The following is a 21,423-nucleotide window of genomic DNA, read 5'->3' as shown; positions in this document are numbered from 1 at the left end:
ATTGATCCCAATGTCAGCATTGCAGCGTGAATTGACATTCGGCGACTGCGAAGCAGTCTGCGCACTCGGTGTTGTATTAATGAGATCTTGTCTGTTGTTAGAAAGATTCTCTGAACCTGAGAGTCCAAGAGGGCTCCTAAATGTACCATTTTTGAGAAGGTGTCAGGGAAGACTTTTTCCAGCCAACCGTGCTTTGTAGGAAGGCATTTGTTACCTGCAGATAGCGGTTAAGAATCTCTGGGGAGCTGGCCAACAGCAAGAGGTCGTCCAACTACGGGTGTAGTCTGACCCTTGACGAGGAAGGTAAACTGCCATAACTGCCATGATCTTGATAAAGACCCAGGGAGCCGTTGAGATGCCAAACGGTAGAGCCTGTAATTGGTAATGCTGCTGCAGGATAGCAAACCGGAGATATTGTTGATGAGAAGGAGATATAGGTACATGTAGGTAAGCGTCCTGAATGTCCAGAGACACCATAAAATCCCCAGGCTCCATAGCTAGGAAAATAGAGCAGAGGGTTTAAATACGAAACCTGGGCATCCTGATAAACATGTTCAGAGATTTGAGGTTAAGGATTGGCCGATGAGACTCGTTGGGCTTCTGAACCAGGAAAAGGGTAAAATAATAGCGCTTGCCTCATTGTGAGGAGGGGGCCGGAATTATTGCTGGCGAATTCAGTAAGGACTGAATGGCTTTTGGGAGCAGCAGGGCCTTGCTTGGGTCCGATGGAGGTCATGTGCAAAAGAACTGCTTGGGGGGTTGCCTTAGGAAGGAGAGGGCATATCCATGGGAGACAAGTTCTCTTACCCAGACGTCTGATGTGATCTGACGCCAAAACTGGGTGAATTCAAGAAGTCGGCCTCCCACCCTGGGAGCCCCCAGGGAAAGGCCCGCCCCGTCAAGCTGTAGCCTTGTCCTCGGACTTGGCAGGTAGACGTCTAGTAGCCCAGGCTTGTTTGGCCCTAGGCTTGGAGGCCTTGGCTGCTGCCGTGGAAAGGACTGATCCTTAGCTTTTCCTTGAGGGCGAAAGGATGACGTCTGAGGCTTGTATTATATGCAGAGGGCAGGAACACCATCTTGAAAGATGCCAAAGTAGTCACAATTTTATCTAATTCTGGACCAAATAGGATATCTCCAGAATATGGAAGAGACTCCAGAGACCTTTTTGAGCCTGAGTCTGCTTTCCAAGAACGGAGACAAATAATACGGCGGGCCACTACCGAAGTGGCAGATATCCTGGAGGCAAGGAGAGCCATATCCATAGCTGCTTCTCCCAAGTAGGAGGCTGCATTTCTAATGTGAGATATGTAGGATAGTTGTTCCCTTGAAGCATCAGGGGGAAATGTCTCTTCTAGGGCCTCTGCCCAACTCTCAATGGCTTTTGCCACCCAGGACATAGCCCTAGCAGGACTGTTAATAACTCCTGTAAGGGAGTATATGGATTTGTGACAAGCTTCTATATGAATATCAGTAGTCTCTGTCAAGGAGGTTGCAGTATGGATGGGTAAGGTGGCATCTTTAACTAGACGTGTTACATGAGAATCCACTGCTGGCGGAACTTCCCATTTAGTGCAATCAGTAGCTGGAAAAAGGTAAAAGGAACTCAAACATTTTGGAATTTGAAACCTTTTACCGGGCATATTCCATGCTTCTCTCATGTGATTAGGTAGCTGGTCCGAATGAAGGAACTCTGGTAAAACAATTTTTTGTCGTTTAAAAAGTGGTTGTTTTTTCTTAGGAGTGGGTTCTTCCTCTTCTATTTGTAAAATAGATTTTACAGCTCTCACAAGAGAAGGTATATTTAATTTAGAGGGTGGCTCCTTGTCTCCTGAGATGGAGTCAGCGTGAGAGAGGTCTGCATCTTCTGCCTCCCCAGATGATATATCAAAATCAGATAACTGGGTGGACTGGGAAGATAACACAGCACGTTTAGTAGGTAAAGGCTTTTCCTTTTGCAGCATTTACTAAAGAGGTATTAGCCAAACTCTGTACTGAGGTAGACAGTACATCTACCCATGGGGAGGCAAAGGATTTGCAGGGAGTACCTCTGCTGGGTATGCAATCGGGAAGCCGGCGGACGTAAGCCCGACAGCCGGCTTCCCGACTGCTTTATCCCGGCGAGGGTGAAATGACAGGTGGGGGGACTTAGGTTTAGGCACTTAGAGGGGGGATTAGAGTTAGGCACTGGGGGGAAGGTTAGGCATACCTAAGGAGGGTTAGGTTAGTTGATACCTGCCTGGGGACGATCCGGATTTTCAGCCGTGTCGGCCTGCCGCTGTCGGGATTTGTATTCCCCTCTGCTGTGGCCATCCCACAGGGGGGGCTACCACGGGGACTGCAAAGTGGTCCGCAATCTTTGCCAGCACCTGAGAAAAGGCAGCCCAGGCAGGGTCATGAAGAGGAGATACCAGGGGTGAGGTGCCTGAGGCTGTGTAACAATTAGTACAAAGACCATCCTGAATGAGGTGTTCTGGGGCTAAGCCCGTTGAGCAGAGCTTACAAGACACCAGAGAGAATAAAATACACAGTATGATACAGTGCAGTGAACACCCAGCAGTATGTGTAATATGGCACAGCGTAGTGTGCAACCGCACTATAAAGTATGTGATAGCCTTCACAAATATATAGGAAATGTGAGGTACAATGAATCTAGTGTTCACTCGAGGTCCGGTGGCAGGCAGGCCCCCGAAAAGGGGGCGTGTCTTTATGACGCGTCAACTTTTTGCCACTCTTGGGGGCGTGCCCGGCACTTATGGATATACCGGGCAGCCCCCAAGCGCCACAGTCACTGTGAATGGATGCCGGGCGCAAAGGAAGAGATGTACAAGAACACGAGGACATGCACTGAAACTGGAGGGAGGGAGGCTCAGAGGAAATTTGAGGACAAATTACTTCACAGAAAGGGTAGTGGATAAGTGGAATAGCCTCCCATCAGAGGTGGTTGGAGCTAAAACAGTGGAACAATTTAAACACGCTTGGGATAGGCATAAGAATATCCTTGAGAGACGTAAGGAGTAAATAGGGTGAAGTTGCCTAAAGGATACATGAAAAGGGGCAGACTAGATGGACCAAGTGGTTCTTATCTGCCGTCAAATTCTATGTTTCTATCCATTCACCGGTGGTGACCGCTGCTCTTCCGTTTTTCCCACCCACGGGTGGAAGACAGAACCCGCGGGCTGTTCCAGCGAGGCGCCGCGTTGGAGGGCAGGGTGCTTTCTGCCCTTCAGAAATAGGGCAGGGCACGGCGCCCCGCTGAAACAGCCTATCGGGAACGCTATGAACCCTGTTTAACCTGGTCCGTGGGAGGTATACAGGGAGACTGGACCCAGCGTTCCAGCAGACCTGTGAAGCAGAAAATGGCTGCCGAGCATCTGAGTGGGCGGAGGGTGAGGGAGAAGCTCAGCTAGACCACAGTGGAATGGCGCCCTGAGCTGGGGGAGGGGCTGCAGGGAGAGCGCCTTCTCCCCACCAGGTCCCCTGGCCTCTAAATATGCCCTGCGCCAGTATATTAATGCCCAGTCGTGGGCGCCCCAGTGTCCACATCAGCGCCTCCGGTCCATCTCCTGAGACCGGAGGCTAGACTGCATAAAGATGTGGGCCCCCGCAAGTGGGGGTACGCCTTACCTGTCTCCTGAATTCTGGGCTGCAGCCTGGGGAGCCTGCTAGCTATTCCTTCTCAGAGCCCCGCCGGAGTACCAAGCTGGGGCTTGGTGTCACGGCGCCGCGGAGGGGTGATGGAGCAGCAGCACAGACGTCCAAGGGACAATCTTTTGCTGCTGCTCAGTAGTTAAAACACTAGAAATAAAAATAAATCATAAGAATAAGCTTGGGCCGCTTGAAGCAGCCCCACTGTTAAAAATGGAGATCCAACTCCTGCCGGACACCAACGAAACTGAGTTGCCCTCAGGCTGTGGGCGAGGTATAGGGGGGAAGGACCTGGGCATCCTGGAATTGAAAAGCTTTGCGGTTGGTGTCCAGTACTCCGGGTCCCACCTACACCCCATTGTCTCCCTCTGGACCCTGAAGAAGAAATAGCTTTTAAAAATACACTACGGGGAAATGTTTGTATTGAATAAATCAGCCAATTTTGATTCACGTCATTCATTGTTGTCATATCTTATAAAGATACAATATAGTATCAGTGAATGCATTTCACACATAAAGGTTAGTGCCCCCTATTGATCTGACCCTGTGTTTTTCTCCATCAACCCAATTTTTGTGCTGGATGCACCTCTTCAAAATTTAAATATACATTTGTGTAATACACCCTGGCACCCGTATATATCCTGGCAACACCTTATTCCCTGTTTTCTCCCCATACTCTAACATTAAGCAAGTGCAAACCCCATTCCATTTTATCCAGATCACTCTACTCTCCCATTTGTTTCATTCTCTGCCTGTGCCTCTGGTCCTGTCCATAGCGGCGATTCAATTGTTTTTGGGCGTCTGACAGAACTATTCAATTGTTGCTCCGATCAGGTGTGAGTGATATGGGCGCACATTATTTCTGGTTGCACTCCCCATAGGTGGCGAGCAGAAACGTACGAAAAGACGACCGTTTGAGTGACCAAACTGCCATTTCAGCAGCATGCCTTATAGTTTAGACGTATTTAGCTGCTTTACGCGGCTAAACCTGGTGCATTTGACAGCGATAATGTTCGACCACGGCACTCAGCACCCGCCGGAACAATTGAATAGCTCTATAGGGTGCCCAATACTTTTGGACATGCAAAAAATAACTGAATCTTACCCTATGTCACCATATCTGTGTTAGCCTATTTTCACTGGATTGGGTACGAGATTCCGGCAGTCAGAATATTGACAGCAGCATCCCGATTGTCAGAATCCCGATGCCTGCAGGTAAGTACCCTAACCCTTATCCAAACACCCCTCCCCCAAGGCCTAACCCGTACCCTAACACTTACTGTCAGAATATTAGAGGTTAGGATTCTGACTGCTGTCGGGATTCTGGTGCCGACTACATCCCTCTCCACCCTGTATGTACCTGTCTGTTTCTCCATTGCTCTCCCTCCTCTTTTCCCATCTGCATTCGTAGCCCACTGCACCACACCTTCTCCCCCTCATCTTCCACTTCTCCCCTCTTTATGAACACTGTGGGCCTGATTCAGACCCGCTCGCGAGCGCACAGCTCTCGCAAGCGGGTCGATGGTCCCCAACTGCCTCCGGCGTGAGCTTGCGCGAGACCCGTACTGCGACGGCAGCTCCGTCGCAACGGATCTCGCTACAAGACGGGGCGGCTGTCGATGTTGATCCCTTAGGAACACCTGGAGTTTGTGGGCGGCCCTACTGACATCACTCGTGATGTCAGTAGTGGACTTCCTGCTCTATTAGAGCAGGAAGTAAGTCCACTCGGGCTTGCGAGAGCTGAGACCCTACCACAGGGTCTCCTCGCAAGCACGATGGTCGCGATAATCGCCAGGCCGCTCGCAAAAGCTGTGGGTGGTCACTGACAGCTTAGCGAGTGGCCTGGAGGGCAGAAAAAAAAATGCCAGCCCTGATTCACATCGAGCACTTGCAAACTGCGAGCGGCTCTGAATCCACAAACAGAATAAATAAAAAGGCATTTAATGATAAATACACATAAAACTATAAGCTCACGGGAGTTAATAAATAGTAACAGAAAACAATCAGTAGATTAATGCTGCATACACACGTAAAGATTTTCTGTCCAACCATCCAACTAGTTGATTGGTTGGAATGAAAATCTGGTAATGTATGGGAGTAAATGATGAAGCGATGCTGTCAAATTTACCAATATCCGGAATGCGATGCATTCCAGATATTTGCCCCAGCAGTTAATGCCATCTGAAGATGACGTTAGCCACTGTAGCCTATGGGCTACACCGCGCACTATTGGCCGGCGGAGGGATCCACCAGTACTCTCCTCGGCTATGGCGGATGTGCATGTGCAGTCCACGGGACTGCTATGTGCACCACCCCCTGCACTGGCGCCTTTCGGAGCCCGTGTCCCTGCATGTCCCGGATGATACATCCGGCCGATAGGATCGCCTTTTGCAAAGCGATAAGGGGCGTTACTGGCATGCCCTGATCGCGGTGCAAAAGCGATCATTGATATATGGGCCCCTGAGTTCCCCGATCCCCACTGCTCCATCACACAAATAAGCACATGAAATGTGTCCATGCAGAGGAGTGGGATGAATGAAACTTTCTAAAGAGGAGAATTTATTCATAGCAACTAATGAGCTGCTAGCAATCATTTATCAAGTATATTCTAAAAAGAGATAAAATCTGATTGGTTGCTATGGGAAACTTCTCCACCTTTCCAAAGTGGGTTTGGTATAAAAGATTTACAGTAAAAAGACAATGTCTAGATAGACCCCAAATGGTAGGCAGTCAAAAGGTCGACAGGGACTAACCCTAATCATCAGCATAACCCTAACCTTCCCCTTTGTGCCTAACCCTAACCGTTGGATTAAGTGCCTAACTGCCAGTGGAGGAGGGGGTTTATATACAAAGGTTGAGTCTCCCATATCCAAAATTCTCGACACCAGCAGCATTACAAATATGGGATTTTTTCGGTATTTAGAATACCTGGGAGTTTCGGCAGCTTAAGCGGAGGTGCGAGGTTACAGCAGCGAAGGTGGAGGTGCATGGGTTCGGCTTGCAGTGCGGGGGTCCTGTGGCATCCGCGGCAAGGTACGCGGGCGGTTCGGCGGGAGCTGTGTATATATATATTTATATATATATATACTCACACACATACATATAATATAGGGTTGGGTATGATATCCCTGCGGCTGTTCAGCTGCCGGGTGAAATGCCAACACCAGAAGCCAGACATACCGGAACCCCGACAGGGCAGGTAAGTATACTAACCTTACCGTTCCCCCCCCCCTCATAACCCTCCCTTAGGGATGCCTAAACCTAACCCCCCTTCCCGCACCCTAAACCTACCAGGGTGGGTGTCTAACCCTAACCTCCCCCAGATGGTGCCTAACCCTCCCTGGGGAATGCACCCGGAACGATCTGTACCACCAACGACTTGAAAGATATCTTTCAAAGATATCGTTCATAGGGCCTGATTCAGAGCTGGCCGCTCTGACCAGAGCGCTCGCTCTGAATCAGGGCCCTCCTACCTAAACTTGGAGCGGCCTCCTGGCCGCTCGCATAGCTGTGGGTGACCACCCACAGCATATGCGAGCGGCCAAAAAGATGGTCGCGATGATCAAGACCATCGCGACCATTGGGCTTGCGACGAGACCCTGCGGTAGGGTCTAGGTGACCGCAAGCCCTGGAGTGATTTTGGCTCTATCTATCAGAGCAAAAAAACACTCCCACTGACATCACTAGTGATGTCAGTGGGGCCGGACCCAGACGGTAGGCGTTCCCATGGGAACGCCTCCGTCTGGCAGGCACGCCCACCAAAGGGGGCGTGCTGTCAATCAACATCGACAGCACGCCCCCTTTGGTGCGAGACCCATAACGACGGCTACCCCGTCGTTATTCGGGTCTCGCGCATGCGCACGACGGAGCTCCCTCCGTCGTGCGCATGCGCACTAGGGCACCATCGACCCGCTTGCGAGCGGGTCTGAATCAGGCCCATAGATCGGTCAAGGATATATTTCAGTGAGTCATCCTGCCACATCTCTGAACAGGCAAAGTTGACGATATCGTCCAGAATGGCCTGCATGTGGGAACGCGCATCATTGGTCGTTCACTGAATAAAAAATGAACAATATGATCGATATATCGTTGAACAGTATCATTATCGTTCATATCGTAACAATATATCTGTCCGTGTGTACGCACCTTTAGACCCCACAGGAGTGTCTAAACCCTCCCTCCCCCTGCGGCTAACGCTAACTCTGTCCCCACTTCCCTTCACTCGGGAAGCCGCCTGTCGGGATTCGACAATTTTGGGGACATTTTTTAAAAAAAAAATATTAGCCAGTTAAGCATTTGTACATTGAGTACGCATACGGATTTTGCGATCTGTACCAGGCCGGGAAATTTTGATTTTCAGTTATATATATCGCACTTTAGTGGGAGATGTATTAAACCTTCGAGAGATAACGTGGTGACATTGCCCACAGCAACAAGCTTCTTCTGATCATTTATTTAGCAGTCTATCAATTGGTTGCTTTGGGCAACTTCTCCGCTTCTCTCAAACACTTGAGAAATCTCATACTATTTAAATGATGAGTGCTGTGTAATGGAGAGGTATCATAATACACTACACATAAAGGCCTATTAGTTTTTTTCTGAATTTACGTTGTTGGTATGTGATGATATAACTGACCTTTCGCAAAGCAGTAGCTGGCGCAGCTACCATAGAGCAGTGAGGCTGAGCGAGGTGACCGGATGAGGCGCATAGAGAGCACATGAACAGCACCGGCACAATCAGTCACCGTACAATAACACACACACACACACACAGCGCCGCCTGGTGGGCACTCGGAGACAGGATTACACACCAGATACTGCTTTCATTTGGCAACCAACCATAACGCGGCACTATGCGCTGAGTGTGTTCTACTGGCAAATAGAAAAGAAACATGGTTCGCTACGAACCCGGGCACCTATATATATAAGGGAACGCCCAACGATGTTAGATCAAACCACTCCGCATAACATGGCGAAACTTATTACAGTTGTCGTTTTTCAGTAGCACAACATGCAATTACGCTACCTAAACAAATAACACGAACAAATATTTTTAATCAATAAAAGTAATACACAAAATAGTAACGTTATTGTCCGCCCCCTTCCCGCACATCATTTATGACCTGGTGGTATAACCCACTGTGGATGCTTCCAGAATCTGCCGTAAAGCGAAGACGGCAGCGGTGACCGTTGGCTGCACATGCGCTGTGCGGAAGCCGGCGGGGTGAGACAGCAGTAGTAGTAACAGCGTGCAGTCGGCCAGCGTCTGCTCTCCGGGTCATTTCTGCATCATCCTCCCGTATCGCCACCGCCATGTCCTCGCTGGGCACGCTCGCCTTCGACGAATATGGGCGGCCATTCATTATCATCAAGGATCAGGACCGTAAATCCCGTCTGTCTGGATTGGAGGCTCTTAAGGTAGGAGAGAGCTGGCGGCCCATGTGCTTTGGAAGTGGCTGTAACGGGGCCTGTGGAGGCGCCTTTGTATCTGTATCTAGCGTACTTACACTAATGCTTTCATGTATGATTTATTACTATCACACTGTCACTGGATATTAGGATTATTCGTGAAAGTACATTAGGGCTGGTTACTAAGGCTCTCTTCCCATTCTACTGTATACTTCTACTCTAAATCAGTAAATGCATGGGGTGCAAATACTGACAGATGAAGTACAATGAAATAAACGGCTGTCCACCAGAGGAGCGGGGTCTGATATCTGCATGCCACCATAATTTGTGGTGTAAAACCCTCTGCTGGCCCTGTACAACGTATAGTACATATAGGGGGAGCTATAAAATATGGGTGGTAAGTGTCAAATGTGCTTGGTCCAGTGCAATTTTACCCTTACTTCGAGCATTCACATGTATTAAGTTACTGTGGTAGAGTAAATTACTTTTTTTTTTTTTCTACATATATGTAACATTTTTGCTGTTGCTATTACCAGTTATACCCCTTTTTATACCAAAGTCCAGGGTCTGACCTGGGATTTGGAACACTGTTTCAACCTGGGACATGACCCCTTTTATACTGTGGTGCTGACCTAGGTTATTCCCGGGTCTGCCATTCACACTGACCCAGGTCTGCAATGACTTGGTCTTATGGCGTTGCAGTGGATGCTTGGGGATGAAGCTGGCCGATCAGGTAGCATACGCATGACTCTGGTAATCGTGCCGTTTACACTGCAGGATGACACCGGAATGGCTCGTGTCCAACCATGCAAGCTACCCGTGTTTGATCCTCTGGTCACTGGACCCGGGTTGATCCATTTCCACTGATGAAAATCCCAGGGTGATGTACGTTCATGTGCAAAAACCTGGGATTTTTATGTCGGTGTAAGAGGTGTATTATTTATATAGTGCACACATTCTGTAATGCTTTTACAGAGAAAATTGTAGCCATTCACATTAGTCCCTGTACCAGGGGAGCTAACAATCTATGCTCTCTACTACAGGTGTGCACACATGCTATGATTCATTTTTTTTTTGTTGAGAGCCAATTCACCTATCAGCATATTTTTGTTGTATGGCAGGAAACTGGAGTACCTTGATGAAACCCACAAAGTGTTTACTCTAGCCCAGTGGTTACCAAATGTTTTCACTTCACTGCACCCTACGGGGTCAACGGGATGTACTTGACGGCAGCCCGCGTTCGCATAAAAGTGCTTGCAGCCCCATAGGGCTCCGAACAAAATTGTGCGAATTCGGGCTTGGAACCGGCCGAGAGGGGTGTGCATTTTAATGCCGTTGCAACATCAACACTCGTGCCCCGTGAGGAATTGGATCGACCCCCTTAGGGTGACTCCATCAGACTATATGTCGTCCAATCCTGCGGATTGGAGCACCATATCATACTGATAATGTACGCACTACTGCGTGCTTCCGCCTGCCAACATCAGGGTCGTTCAAACTGCACGGCTGATGAGACAACCTGGTGTCCAACAGCTGAATGCGGGCTTGAACAATTTAGCGCTATGTTGGTCAGAGTGTACGGCCGACCATCATCTCGTGCCATGGGCCAAAATACATTGTTCTGATGTGTACCTGACCTTGGTTATATCTTTGTCTCTCCCCCCCCCCACTCCTATTAGATAAATAGATGCTGGGTGCTCCTTCCAACAGTCCTCAGACCTTAACAATATCCATGGCAGAATTTAGAAAGGCTCTCTCAGACGGATAGGTAAATAAAACATTAACACTCCTTGTGTATGCCAACGTTTCAGAGGATTTTAACCTCTTTTATCATGTCTTGACTCTAAAAAGTGTAGTGCTCAAGGCCCCCCACCCACTGCGCAATTTACAAACGATCCAATGTCGTTTGCATTCTCCCTTGAACTCTCCCCGGCAGCTCCAGTGGACTATGTGCAACAAAAGCTGCACGACGTTCATGCAATCTATCGTGCACAATCTAATGATTTGCATATTCATTAGATCGTGTGCTAGTGTTCCCGCTAGGCTGTTTCATCGGGGCGCTGCGCCCTGCCCTATTTCTAAAGGGCAGAATGCACCCTGCCCTCCGGTGCGGCACCCTGCTGAAACAACCTGCGGGTTCCGTCCCCTCCCGCCGGCCGAAGTATCGCGTGGGTGGGGAAAATGGCGGTGCAGTGGTCACCGCTGGTGAATGGATGCCGGGCGCATGCATCCGGCATCCATTCTGTGACCTCAGTGTTTGGGGACTGCCCGGCATGTCCGTAAGTGCCAGGCACGCCCCCAAGAATGATGGAAAGGGGATGCATCATAAAGACCCGCCACCTTTTAATTGGCCAAGCCCCCTTTTTGTACGCGCGCAAAAGTGCCCTTTCTCTAGGTCCGTCGCCCTGCCTGGTGCTGGACCTAGAGTGAACACTAATGTGCGATATGACAGATGCATACAACGAATCAGAGATCCGTGCTACAAGCATCTGTATGTCAATGACCGTTGCATAGCACTGATCAGGGAGATCCGCACTACATGCATCTGTGTCATTGACACAGAACCATCTACGGGATCAGTAAGTCAATGGTGGGAACCGCTCACTGGCCGAGGGGCGGAAGGCTCAGCTCTTTCAGCCAATGAGCACTCAGAGTTTCCATAGTGAAATTCTGTCGCTAAGCTCTCATTCGGGGAAGTACCATTTGTAGAGGACGGTACTGTGTCTGGGAGCTCGTGTATTTGTTGTTTTTTTTTTTTTTTTTCCCCCCAAGCCGGGGATTGCCTACTTTGGCCTGAAGAGGACCCGATTCACACATAGGAGTAGGTGAGTATGGTTTTTTTTATTTTTTTTACACGTACCCTATGTATTTACTATATGGAGAAGAGGACCGATGGGTTACAGGCAGGGCTCGCCAAATCCTGGGGGCCATGTTCACCAGATTTTGCTACCTGGCGACCAGGTAATCCAGGATGAGGAGAAGCGGATCCTTCTCAACCCTAGCGCAGAATATATATAACTTTTTACTATATATTGCCGCTGCCGTATATGCAAATATGATTGATTAGCCCAGCTCCGCCTACAGCAGGTGATCTTTGATTGGCTCCCTGCACGCACTTGACATTGTGCAGTGTAGAGGAGCCCAGCAGTAGCAACTGGCATGCAGCTACCGGGACAGACAGGAGGGAAGTAGACGTGGTCACCATGAGGAGCATCGCTGTACCGTACGCCCAACCGTGAGGCCCGGACTTGTAAAGACGCCCAGAAAGCCACATCACCAGGAGGGCACCGCGCCTGAGAGAAATAGGCACCAACACCTGACTATAGACCAGATTGAGGTGAGGAGCCAAGCAAGACGTGTGGGGGAGAGAAGCCAGCAGAGGGAGAAGAGGACTTGGAGACCGGAATCTAGGGAGAGGAGCCTGGCTGCATGTGGAGTGGGTGAGTTGGCAAAGACTCCCATGAGCCAGGGAGTGGGTGAGGAGGCTGATTGGCAAATTAGGGGAGAGTGGGGATGCTGCTGGAATGGGAGTGAATGAGTATGCTGAGACTGGCATAAGGGGAGGGTTAATGTGTATGGAGGCTGACATGAGGGGTGTGGAGGATGCTTCAGGAATAAGGGAAGTTGTGAGGAGACATACTGGAATTGGGGAGTGGGTGTGGAGGCTGGCATGAAGGGAGAGGAGAAGCTGCTTATTGCTGGAATAGGGAAGTGGGTAATGAGGCTGATAGCATAAGGGGAGTGGATGTGGAGCCTGGTATCGGAAGAGGAGGAGGCTGCAGGAATGAGGGCTGGTATAGGGGAGAGGAGGCTGCATACTGCTGGAATATAGAAGTGGCATAAAGGGAGTGGGTGAGAGGCTGCTGGAATAGGAGAGAAAGAGGAGGCTGAGGCTGGCATAAATAAGGGCAGTGGGTGAGGTCGCTGGCATGGGGGGGAGAGGAGGAAGCTGCATATAGCTGGAATAGGGGAGTGGGTGAGAAGGCTAACACTGGCATCCTTTATATTTTAATAGATAAACGTGAATATTAATACATTCACATATATTAATACCAATTAGGGAAAATACTTATTTTGAATTGAAAATGTCAGGACTTGATTGGTCGTTCCAATCGATCGAAAAAGACCAAATCTGGTAAAAAATTGCACCTTGTGTGGGGGCCTTAAGAGAAGCAGCATGCGGCCTGACCAGCGGACTGTCATTGGATCATGCACCTGCGTAGACGGCGCATACTTTGGGAGCCACTGCTCTAGTCTCTTGTTCGTGGGCGTGGTGTAGTCTTGTGAACGGTTATTGCATTTATTCACCCTCTTCTCCTTGTATCTGTGCCTGGGGAACACTCCTAAACCAGGTATGCTGCGGGGACAATTTGTGTACTTTTTACTGTTGCTCTGATTTTAACTGCCAGGATCTGGAGCGTCGGCATCCCATACCAAACCTGTTAAAATTATGTACAAAATAGAAGTTTTATGGTACATTTTTGGTTATTTACTCCTCCCCAGGGGTGACCCAAAGGGTAGGTCTAGACACAATCAATAAACTGTGCATTGTTCTTTCAAACTCCTAGTTTTCATCTGGTAGATCAGATGTGCTCTGCTAGTTTGTACTAGCTTCCCAATAAGATTCAAAATATAAAATGAGAGCGTCTCATCTGTGTCATATGTACTAGCTTCCCAATAAGATTCAAAATATAAAATGAGAGCGTCTCATCTGTGTCATATGTACTAGCTTCCCAATAAGATTCAAAATATAAAATGAGAGCGTGTCATATGTACTAGCTTCCCAATAAGATTCAAAATATAAAATGAGAGCGTCTCATCTGTGTCATATGTACTAGCTTCCCAATAAGATTCAAAATATAAAATGAGAGCGTCTCATCTGTGTCATATGTACTAGCTTCCCAATAAGATTCAAAATATAAAATGAGAGCGTCTCATCTGTGTCATATGTACGCAAGTCACACAGACCTCACTGGTTTATTGATGACAATCTGTGTGTCTCTTGGACAGTTTTTAAGAAGATTAAATGATTCAGAAATTGACTGCTCAATCTCAACATGAAGAAAAATCTATATATTGGTGTAGTTTTTTTATAAGGCATAATAAAACACTAATGAAATATTTTTTTTGCCGATGGATGTATTTAAGACTCATTCTTGGGAGAATATGAATGCATAAATTAAACAATTGTTTTCTGATCTGTTTGAGTATTCAACATATTGGCATATGGAATGATGCTGAAGTATTGCTGGTTCAGTAAGTTTACAATCCTTTTATATTTCAGTCTCACATAATGGCAGCCAAAGCAGTTGCTAACACCCTAAGAACTTCACTGGGACCCAATGGTGAGTACATTTATTATCTGATCTATAGCTTTTAGCTTGCACACTTTTTATTTTACTGATCATTGATTATTTGTTCATTTATGCTCAGGCCTTGATAAGATGATGGTGGATAAGGATGGTCAGGTAACTGTGACTAATGATGGTGCAACAATCCTTGGCATGATGGATGTTGATCATCAGATTGCCAAACTGATGGTTGAATTGTCCAAATCTCAAGATGATGAAATTGGTGACGGGACCACAGGAGTTGTTGGTAAGAATTTAAAAATAAATAAATAAATATTTTGAAAATCTATATTTAATTTGCTAGAATGTGTTGCTGAGATTGTGAGTGGAATATTGTAAACTTGCAAATATGCCATCAAAGCCAATATTACGCATACCTTTGCTTGGTGGTGGACTGCATCATAAAATGTTTCTATATATTCCCACCTCCAGTTAGCACTCCTAAAACATAATTGAGTTCCATTGAAACTGCTATGGGGTGTGTTATGTTGAACAGTGTTTTATGCAATCCGTGTACAGCATTCTGTACAACAAAGGTACTAGCACATGTAATGTACATGTGTTTTTCATTTAGAGTGGGGTGGTGTTGTTTTTTTTTGTTTTTTTTAACAGTATAATAAAGGTGGGCTGGCAGTTTTTGGTTCTTTTTTTATTTACTAGTGTATGTACATTGCCTAAAACGTACTTTATATCGATCAATCTCCATAATAAAATGGCTAGTTTTCTTCCCTTCAATATTAAGATCCCATATGGGTTAGAAACATCGACTTTGTTATGGGTCTGAATTGAATTAAAGGAAATCTTTGCAAGTGTTTCTGGTGAGTGCCCTGCTCTTCTTTGATTGTGGATAAAACATGCAGTTACATGAACACCCCTTTTGTTGAATCCCCTGTGAATGAGCGCAAGTTCTGAGTATGTCTGTATATACATTTAAAAAAAATTTTTTTTTTTTTGAGAAGAGGGTGACGTGCGGCACTCCAACTGTAGAACTACATATCCCCAGCACACCCTACAATATTTTTAGAATGCCCAAACAAATCTGTGGCAGGGCATGCTGGGATATGCAGGTGGACCGTGTTCTCCCCAGAAACTTTGTCAGCCGGTTGGTATTATGAAATAGTTGGGTGGGGGCAGACTGAACACACTTATATTATAAAGAAAATGGTATTACCAGCTATGATGAAGAGCACATTAAATTTGCGTAGTTGAGTTGTTGGTTCTCCCTGCTTCATCTGTCAGCCAAACGGCAGTTTAGCAGGCAATGTATCAAACCTTTTCGAGCCTATAGCAACAAATCGGCTTTGTTCGCGTTTATGAAATATAATATAAAAAATAATTGGGAGAGTTTCACTCTTTAGAAGGTTTGACATATTTCCCTGCCAGTCCATAAATATTGTGAATAGTGTCACAAAGTGTATAGTGGAATAATGTACAGAAAATCTGAGAGGACAGTAATAGCGTGGCATCGCTGATCTAATCTGTATTAGCACTGAAAAGTGCTTTACATTGAGGTATGGAGAGCATTTCTGCACATAAATATTCCTGCTGCTCTAATGCAATGGCCCACTGAGTGGGAGGGATCCAATTAGGAAAGAATCATGCACACTTGACCGGATTGACAGCTGGGTGGTGCTCCCGTGAAACGTCCCGCAGAGAACATCGCCCATGCTGGAGTGCAACTTGTTGCCTATCCCTTTTTTATTTTTGATAATTTGTATGCCTTAATTTTGGCTGGCTGTTTTCATACTTCTTTTGGAACTCTGGGCCTGATTCAGAGCCGCTCGTAAGCGGCCGCTCGTTGGGTCCGAGCGATGTTTGCCCAACTGCGCATGCGTACGGATCGTTGTACGCATGCGCGAACCAGTCAGTGCGGTCGAAATTCATGTGCTCGCAAAATAGCGAATGTCTGATAATTTGAGTGACAGAAAGAGGCGTATGTGGGTGGTAACAGGGGAAGGTGCTTGAAAACGGGGAGTGGAGATCCGAACGCAGGCGTGCTTAAAGGTCAAAACGGGCGTTTTATGGGTGTGCATAATTAAAACAGCAGCGTCATTGACCACGTCACTGGGTTTTTTTCTAGCCAGAATTGCTCGCAAAATTGTGGTAGCAAAAACCAACCACAAGAATAGCGACAACAAACGACCGCAAGTTTTGTTCGCTCGTTCAGACCTAGAGGCACGAACAGACCGCAAAGAGCGAACAGTTCATTTGAATAGCCACCCCTATTTTCAGGACGAGCGAGCGCTAATTGCGTCCGGCTCTGAATCAGGCCCTCTGTTCCCTGTATGCACTCTATTTGCTATAGGTGGTTAAATCTATTTAACCTTTACCATATGATAAATTTGACTTTTTTTTTTTTTTTTTTTTTTTACCTGTTGTGTTACATTGATTTATATATTTTCCATGTGAGATATTCTAGTTAAGGAAACAAAGTGCTGTGACCATAGTTAAGCTCATCTTTAAGATGTGCAGATACCAAAGATTATTTACTGAGCATTATGATGTTTTTATTGTGTGATTCTGTCTTCAGTTCTTGCAGGAGCATTGCTTGAACAAGCTGAGCAATTGTTGGATCGTGGTATTCACCCTATCAGGATTGCAGATGGATATGAACAAGCAGCAAAAATTGCTATTGAGAACCTAGATAAGATCAGTGACCATTTTCCTGTCGATCCTGAGAATGTGGAACCGCTTATTCAAACTGCAATGACCACACTTGGGTCAAAAGTGTAAGATTATATTTGATTGCCAGAATTCCTTTAAATACAATTTAGATACATACTGCCTCCACTTGGTCATTGCTATACAAAGACCATATTATCATTCACATCAGACCTTGCCCCATTGAAGCTTGTAGCTTAATTTCCCTAACTTGCCCACAAACTGGTCAGCAGTTAGTAAATTACCGGTCTGTTTTTGGATTGTGGGAGGAAACCAGAATTCCTGGTTGTGAATCACTCTCCACCCCAGTGCTGTGAAGCAATACTGTGCTGCATCTCTCTGAAATGACTAATAGTATTTCACCATATAGTAATCTGACAAATTAATCTAGATTTGGCAAGAGAAAGCTTCTTGATCTAATGCATATGGCCAGCTGTAAAGTTTTGTGGAGGAAGAATAAGGGGGTGGACTGTTTTTATGATATGACCTAGCCCCCTTAGTTCCAGTTAAGGAAAATTGAAATGCTACAGCATTCAATGGGATTGTCATGTATTTTGTGTGTTCCATATGACAGTTTGGGGAAGGCTCTTTCCTTCCTCAGCATGACAGTGCTTTCATGCACTCAGTAAATCTGGGTGCACACTATAAGATATATTGGCCGATTTTTCTGATTTAACAATGGATTAGTTTAGTGTGTACCACCAAATCCAACCAATTCATTGTTTGATGATTTGAGTGGTCGCATCTTCACATCTGATGTACTGCACATCAGATGGAATAGTGCGACGGACGACGTAGTGTAGTACATTAAGCATGTAACAAATAGTTACATTGTGTTGCTAGGTCGGCACATCTGAGGTGTGTGTACCCAGCTTCAAGGCCACCAAAATAAAAAAAAATAAAAAAAGTTTAAGTTTGCACAGAGCCCTGACCTTAAACCCATTAAACAGCTTTGTGATGAGTTGCAATAGATTGCTAGCCAGGCCTGTTCACCTATTATCAGTGCCTGACTTCAGTAATACTGTTGTGACTGAATTGATGCAAATCCAAAATATAGTGGAAATCCTCAGACTAGCAGAAAGTGGTAAAGGGGAGACCCACTCCATATTAATTCTCATGGTTTTGGAATAGGATTTTTTGGAAAGTAACCTTGGAAACGAGTTAAGGTGCCGCTCACAATCCGACATTGTGTATGATTTCCCTTGAACGCTCCCCCGGCAGTCCTGCACACGATTTGGTGTAAAAAGTGTCCAATATGACAATCTATCGTGCATCCTTAATTCTTTCCAGTGCATCGTGTCCCAGATTGGCAAATCTGCCCTACAGCACGGCAGATCTGAAGATGCGATGTACGACCTGCGGGGAGACACGATTTGGGCATATTTTATACGATTTGTCACGATGCGTCGGAATCGGGCAAGTCGTGTAAAATATCGCTAAGTGTGTAGGCACCTTTAAAACCTTATATTTTGTACCTTACAGTCTAGTATGTGGAATGTGCAACATAAATATCTATTGAGCAAACGTTCCTAAAATGTCGAGGTGCACAGCTAGCAACCTTGGCTGGTTGCTAATAAACTGATAAGCTGCAACTTGTATATTGGTTCAGACAACACAATGATTGCCTCCACTATTTGTAATAGCTGCACTTCAAATTCTTCTTGACTGACTAGTAGCCTGGGACAGTCTTAATATACAGTCAGGTGCATAAATATGACAGAAACCATTGTAATTCCTACACCGTTCACCTGATTTGGATGCAATTACCCTCAAATTAAATCTGAAAGTCTGCAGTTAAAGCACATCTTGTATGTTTCATTTCAAAGCCATTGTGGTGGTGAATAGAGGCCAAAATATGAAAATTCTGTCAATGTCCCAATATTTATGCACCTTACTATCTCATGTTAATATTGAACTATATAAAATCATTTAGTTTACATATGGTGGGTTACCCTAGTGTTGTTTCTAGCGCCTGGCACAACCCGTGCAGTTTCTTTCCTGCCGGGGGTGTCACTCTAACGCAGTTTGCTGATGCACATACTGCTGAGATACAGACCAGTGTGTGGTAGAAGCACCAGAGCAGAGCGACACCCCAGACAGGAAAGAGTAACTGCATTGGTTGTGACAGGTGCAGAGTGCTAGAATGAACACTAGGTTACCTCTTTTGTCTGTCATATAACATTCTAAAATGTTAACTTTCCCCCTCCCCCATCTTTTCCAGAATTAACCGCTGCCACAGACACATGGCAGAAATTGCTGTGAATGCTATTCTGACTGTTGCTGATATGGACCGTAAAGATGTGGATTTTGAGTTGATAAAAGTTGAGGGTAAAGTTGGAGGGAAGCTTGAGGATACGAAGTTAATAAAAGGAGTGATTGTAGACAAGGACTTCAGCCACCCACAGATGCCAAAGGTAAATTTCAGAAAGCAGCTGACAAAGTGAAGCCGGGAGCACCAAAATTATTTATGCTACCTGTGTAGTAGCTTTTATGAAACTGGAGGGAAATTAAGTTACAGGATTACTTATGTTCTATATTTTCTACAATATATTAACTTAAGACTTCCCACTTATAGGAGAGGGAAAATGGTAGGTACAGGAGTTAAGCTGCTAAAGCAAAGCAGACATCTCAGCCCTCTGGGAAGATTGGACACAGCTGGACGTTCATTAAGAACAGCTATTCTCGGACAACCTGACTTTGAGTTGCACCAGCAGCTTTTCTCACTTTAGCCCTGTACAAACTTTGGCAGCACTGGGTTCAGCCATTAGATATGTAGTGATGAAGTGTGTGAAAAAAAATCGGTCCTTTTTTTAAAAGTCCATCCACCGATGCAATTTAGTTAACTTTTAATGCATACATGTAGTGTATGATTGCAGGGTGGATTTCCAATCTGAATTTCAGATTACCAGTATTTGCAGAAGATTTCATTTATGCTGATCAGAGGGGATGTTTTTCAATGTATATTCATTATGAGTTACATTTGTCTACATTAGATAAGGTTTAAAACATAGCTTATATTTAATTCCAGGAAGTAAAGGATGCTAAAATCGCTATTCTCACCTGTCCCTTTGAGCCACCTAAACCCAAGACTAAGCATAAGCTTGATGTGACCTCTGTTGATGACTATAAAGCACTTCAGAAATATGAGAAAGAAAAGTTCCTTGAGATGATTAAACAGGTTGGTGTCATGATCTTGTTATAGATGCATGCATTGTTTTACCCCTACTCTTAAAAGTGCCTACATTCAGAAATGTAGAGTCTTGGAAGAATTAAATCATTATTTTTTTCTTCGTTACTCCATACAAGCCCCACCATGGGATATAATACTTGTTCCCCTTAGTATAGAAAATACTTTTTTTTTTTTTTCTGTCTCCTAGCAGTATAGAGGCATAGTAGGGAAGTTTATTTTCTATAGAATGGGGTTGCGTCTTTCTTTGCCCAAAGTGCCCTTAGCGCCGCAGTCTGAGGCAGGGTGGCTCCCCAGAGGGACGGCATGGAGGCTGGTGTGCAGAGGTGCCGATACCATGAATCCGGAGCAACAGTGACGCCCGGGGAAGTCTCCAGGGATCCGGCGGCTTACACCCTCTCTACAAGCGAAGCGCTGGGACAAGGCACCGTGGAGTGTCTGGCCGGTGTGCGTAGACACAACCTGATGACTCACCGGAACACCAGCCTGTGTAGGAGTGCATGCGACTGACCTCAGAGCTAAGGTCATAGGGCTATAATATGGCGCTGCACACCGGAAGCAGGAGTCTGTCTGTCTCCCTTACACCTTTTTCAGAGGATCCATGGCAGTGGCAGTCTGCAGGTGTGCCACAAAATGGAAGCAGAGCCTTCTCTTTAACATCCAAATAGTGCCCAGCCGAAGGAAAGTACCTTTTAGTGGGCATCTAGGATTTAACTGTAATTACTGTTGGAACTAGACGATATTGAATAAGGAAAAGCATTTAAAGTGCCTGTAAAACCTTTCCAGGCAAGGGATGATATTTGAAGAACGTGCTCAAGAGTCCCACACCTATAATTACTCAGCAGCCTACCCAGCTTCAAGAGCTAATAAGCTGGATGTGGAAAAAAGAATTTTGTATGTAAAGTTTTTTTTTTTTTTTTTTTCAAACTGTGCATATGTCTAAAAGGTCTTTGACTATGAACATGATGTTGTTTCTCCTGAATATGGTCTAGAGGGGAGTGATTTGTCCAGTGAGGAGTCTGGAGAGATGTGAGAGCTTTTAATATTGAAATGATTGAAAAATGTATAACACCATGAATTATAAAGAGGTTCCAGAATAAAAGAATGAGCAAGACTTAGTTTGAGGACAGAGTATAGTGGGGTAGAAGTTCCCTGTTCACAAAGTGAAGA

At 45.9% G+C, this 21,423-nt stretch overlaps 2 protein-coding genes across 2 annotated transcripts in view; one reads left to right on the top strand and one right to left on the bottom strand.

The window, feature by feature from the left end:
- The window catches only part of ATPSCKMT (ATP synthase c subunit lysine N-methyltransferase), a 138,707-nt gene extending 130,210 nt beyond the window's left edge, over positions 1-8,497 (bottom strand). Inside the window, exon 1 of the mRNA XM_088442349.1 lies at positions 8,282-8,497. Coding sequence (XP_088298475.1) covers positions 8,282-8,354 — 73 coding nt within the window. The 5' untranslated portion in view covers positions 8,355-8,497. The remainder of the gene's footprint in view (positions 1-8,281) is intronic.
- Positions 8,498-8,775: 278 nt separating this feature from the next.
- Positions 8,776-21,423, top strand: part of CCT5 (chaperonin containing TCP1 subunit 5) — a 50,989-nt gene continuing 38,341 nt past the window's right edge. The window contains exons 1-6 of the mRNA XM_088442347.1: positions 8,776-9,063; positions 14,339-14,399; positions 14,488-14,652; positions 16,936-17,134; positions 19,288-19,480; positions 20,095-20,244. Of these exons, the coding sequence (XP_088298473.1) occupies positions 8,959-9,063; positions 14,339-14,399; positions 14,488-14,652; positions 16,936-17,134; positions 19,288-19,480; positions 20,095-20,244 (873 nt within the window). The 5' untranslated portion in view covers positions 8,776-8,958. The remainder of the gene's footprint in view (positions 9,064-14,338; positions 14,400-14,487; positions 14,653-16,935; positions 17,135-19,287; positions 19,481-20,094; positions 20,245-21,423) is intronic.

This window comes from Taudactylus pleione, unplaced genomic scaffold (assembly GCF_031769625.1).
Source record: "Taudactylus pleione unplaced genomic scaffold, aTauple2 ptg000309l, whole genome shotgun sequence".
In the NCBI taxonomy this organism is placed as follows: Eukaryota; Metazoa; Chordata; class Amphibia; order Anura; family Myobatrachidae; genus Taudactylus; species Taudactylus pleione.
Note: the sequence above shows the minus strand (reverse complement) of the source record. Positions and strands in the feature narration are given on the sequence as shown.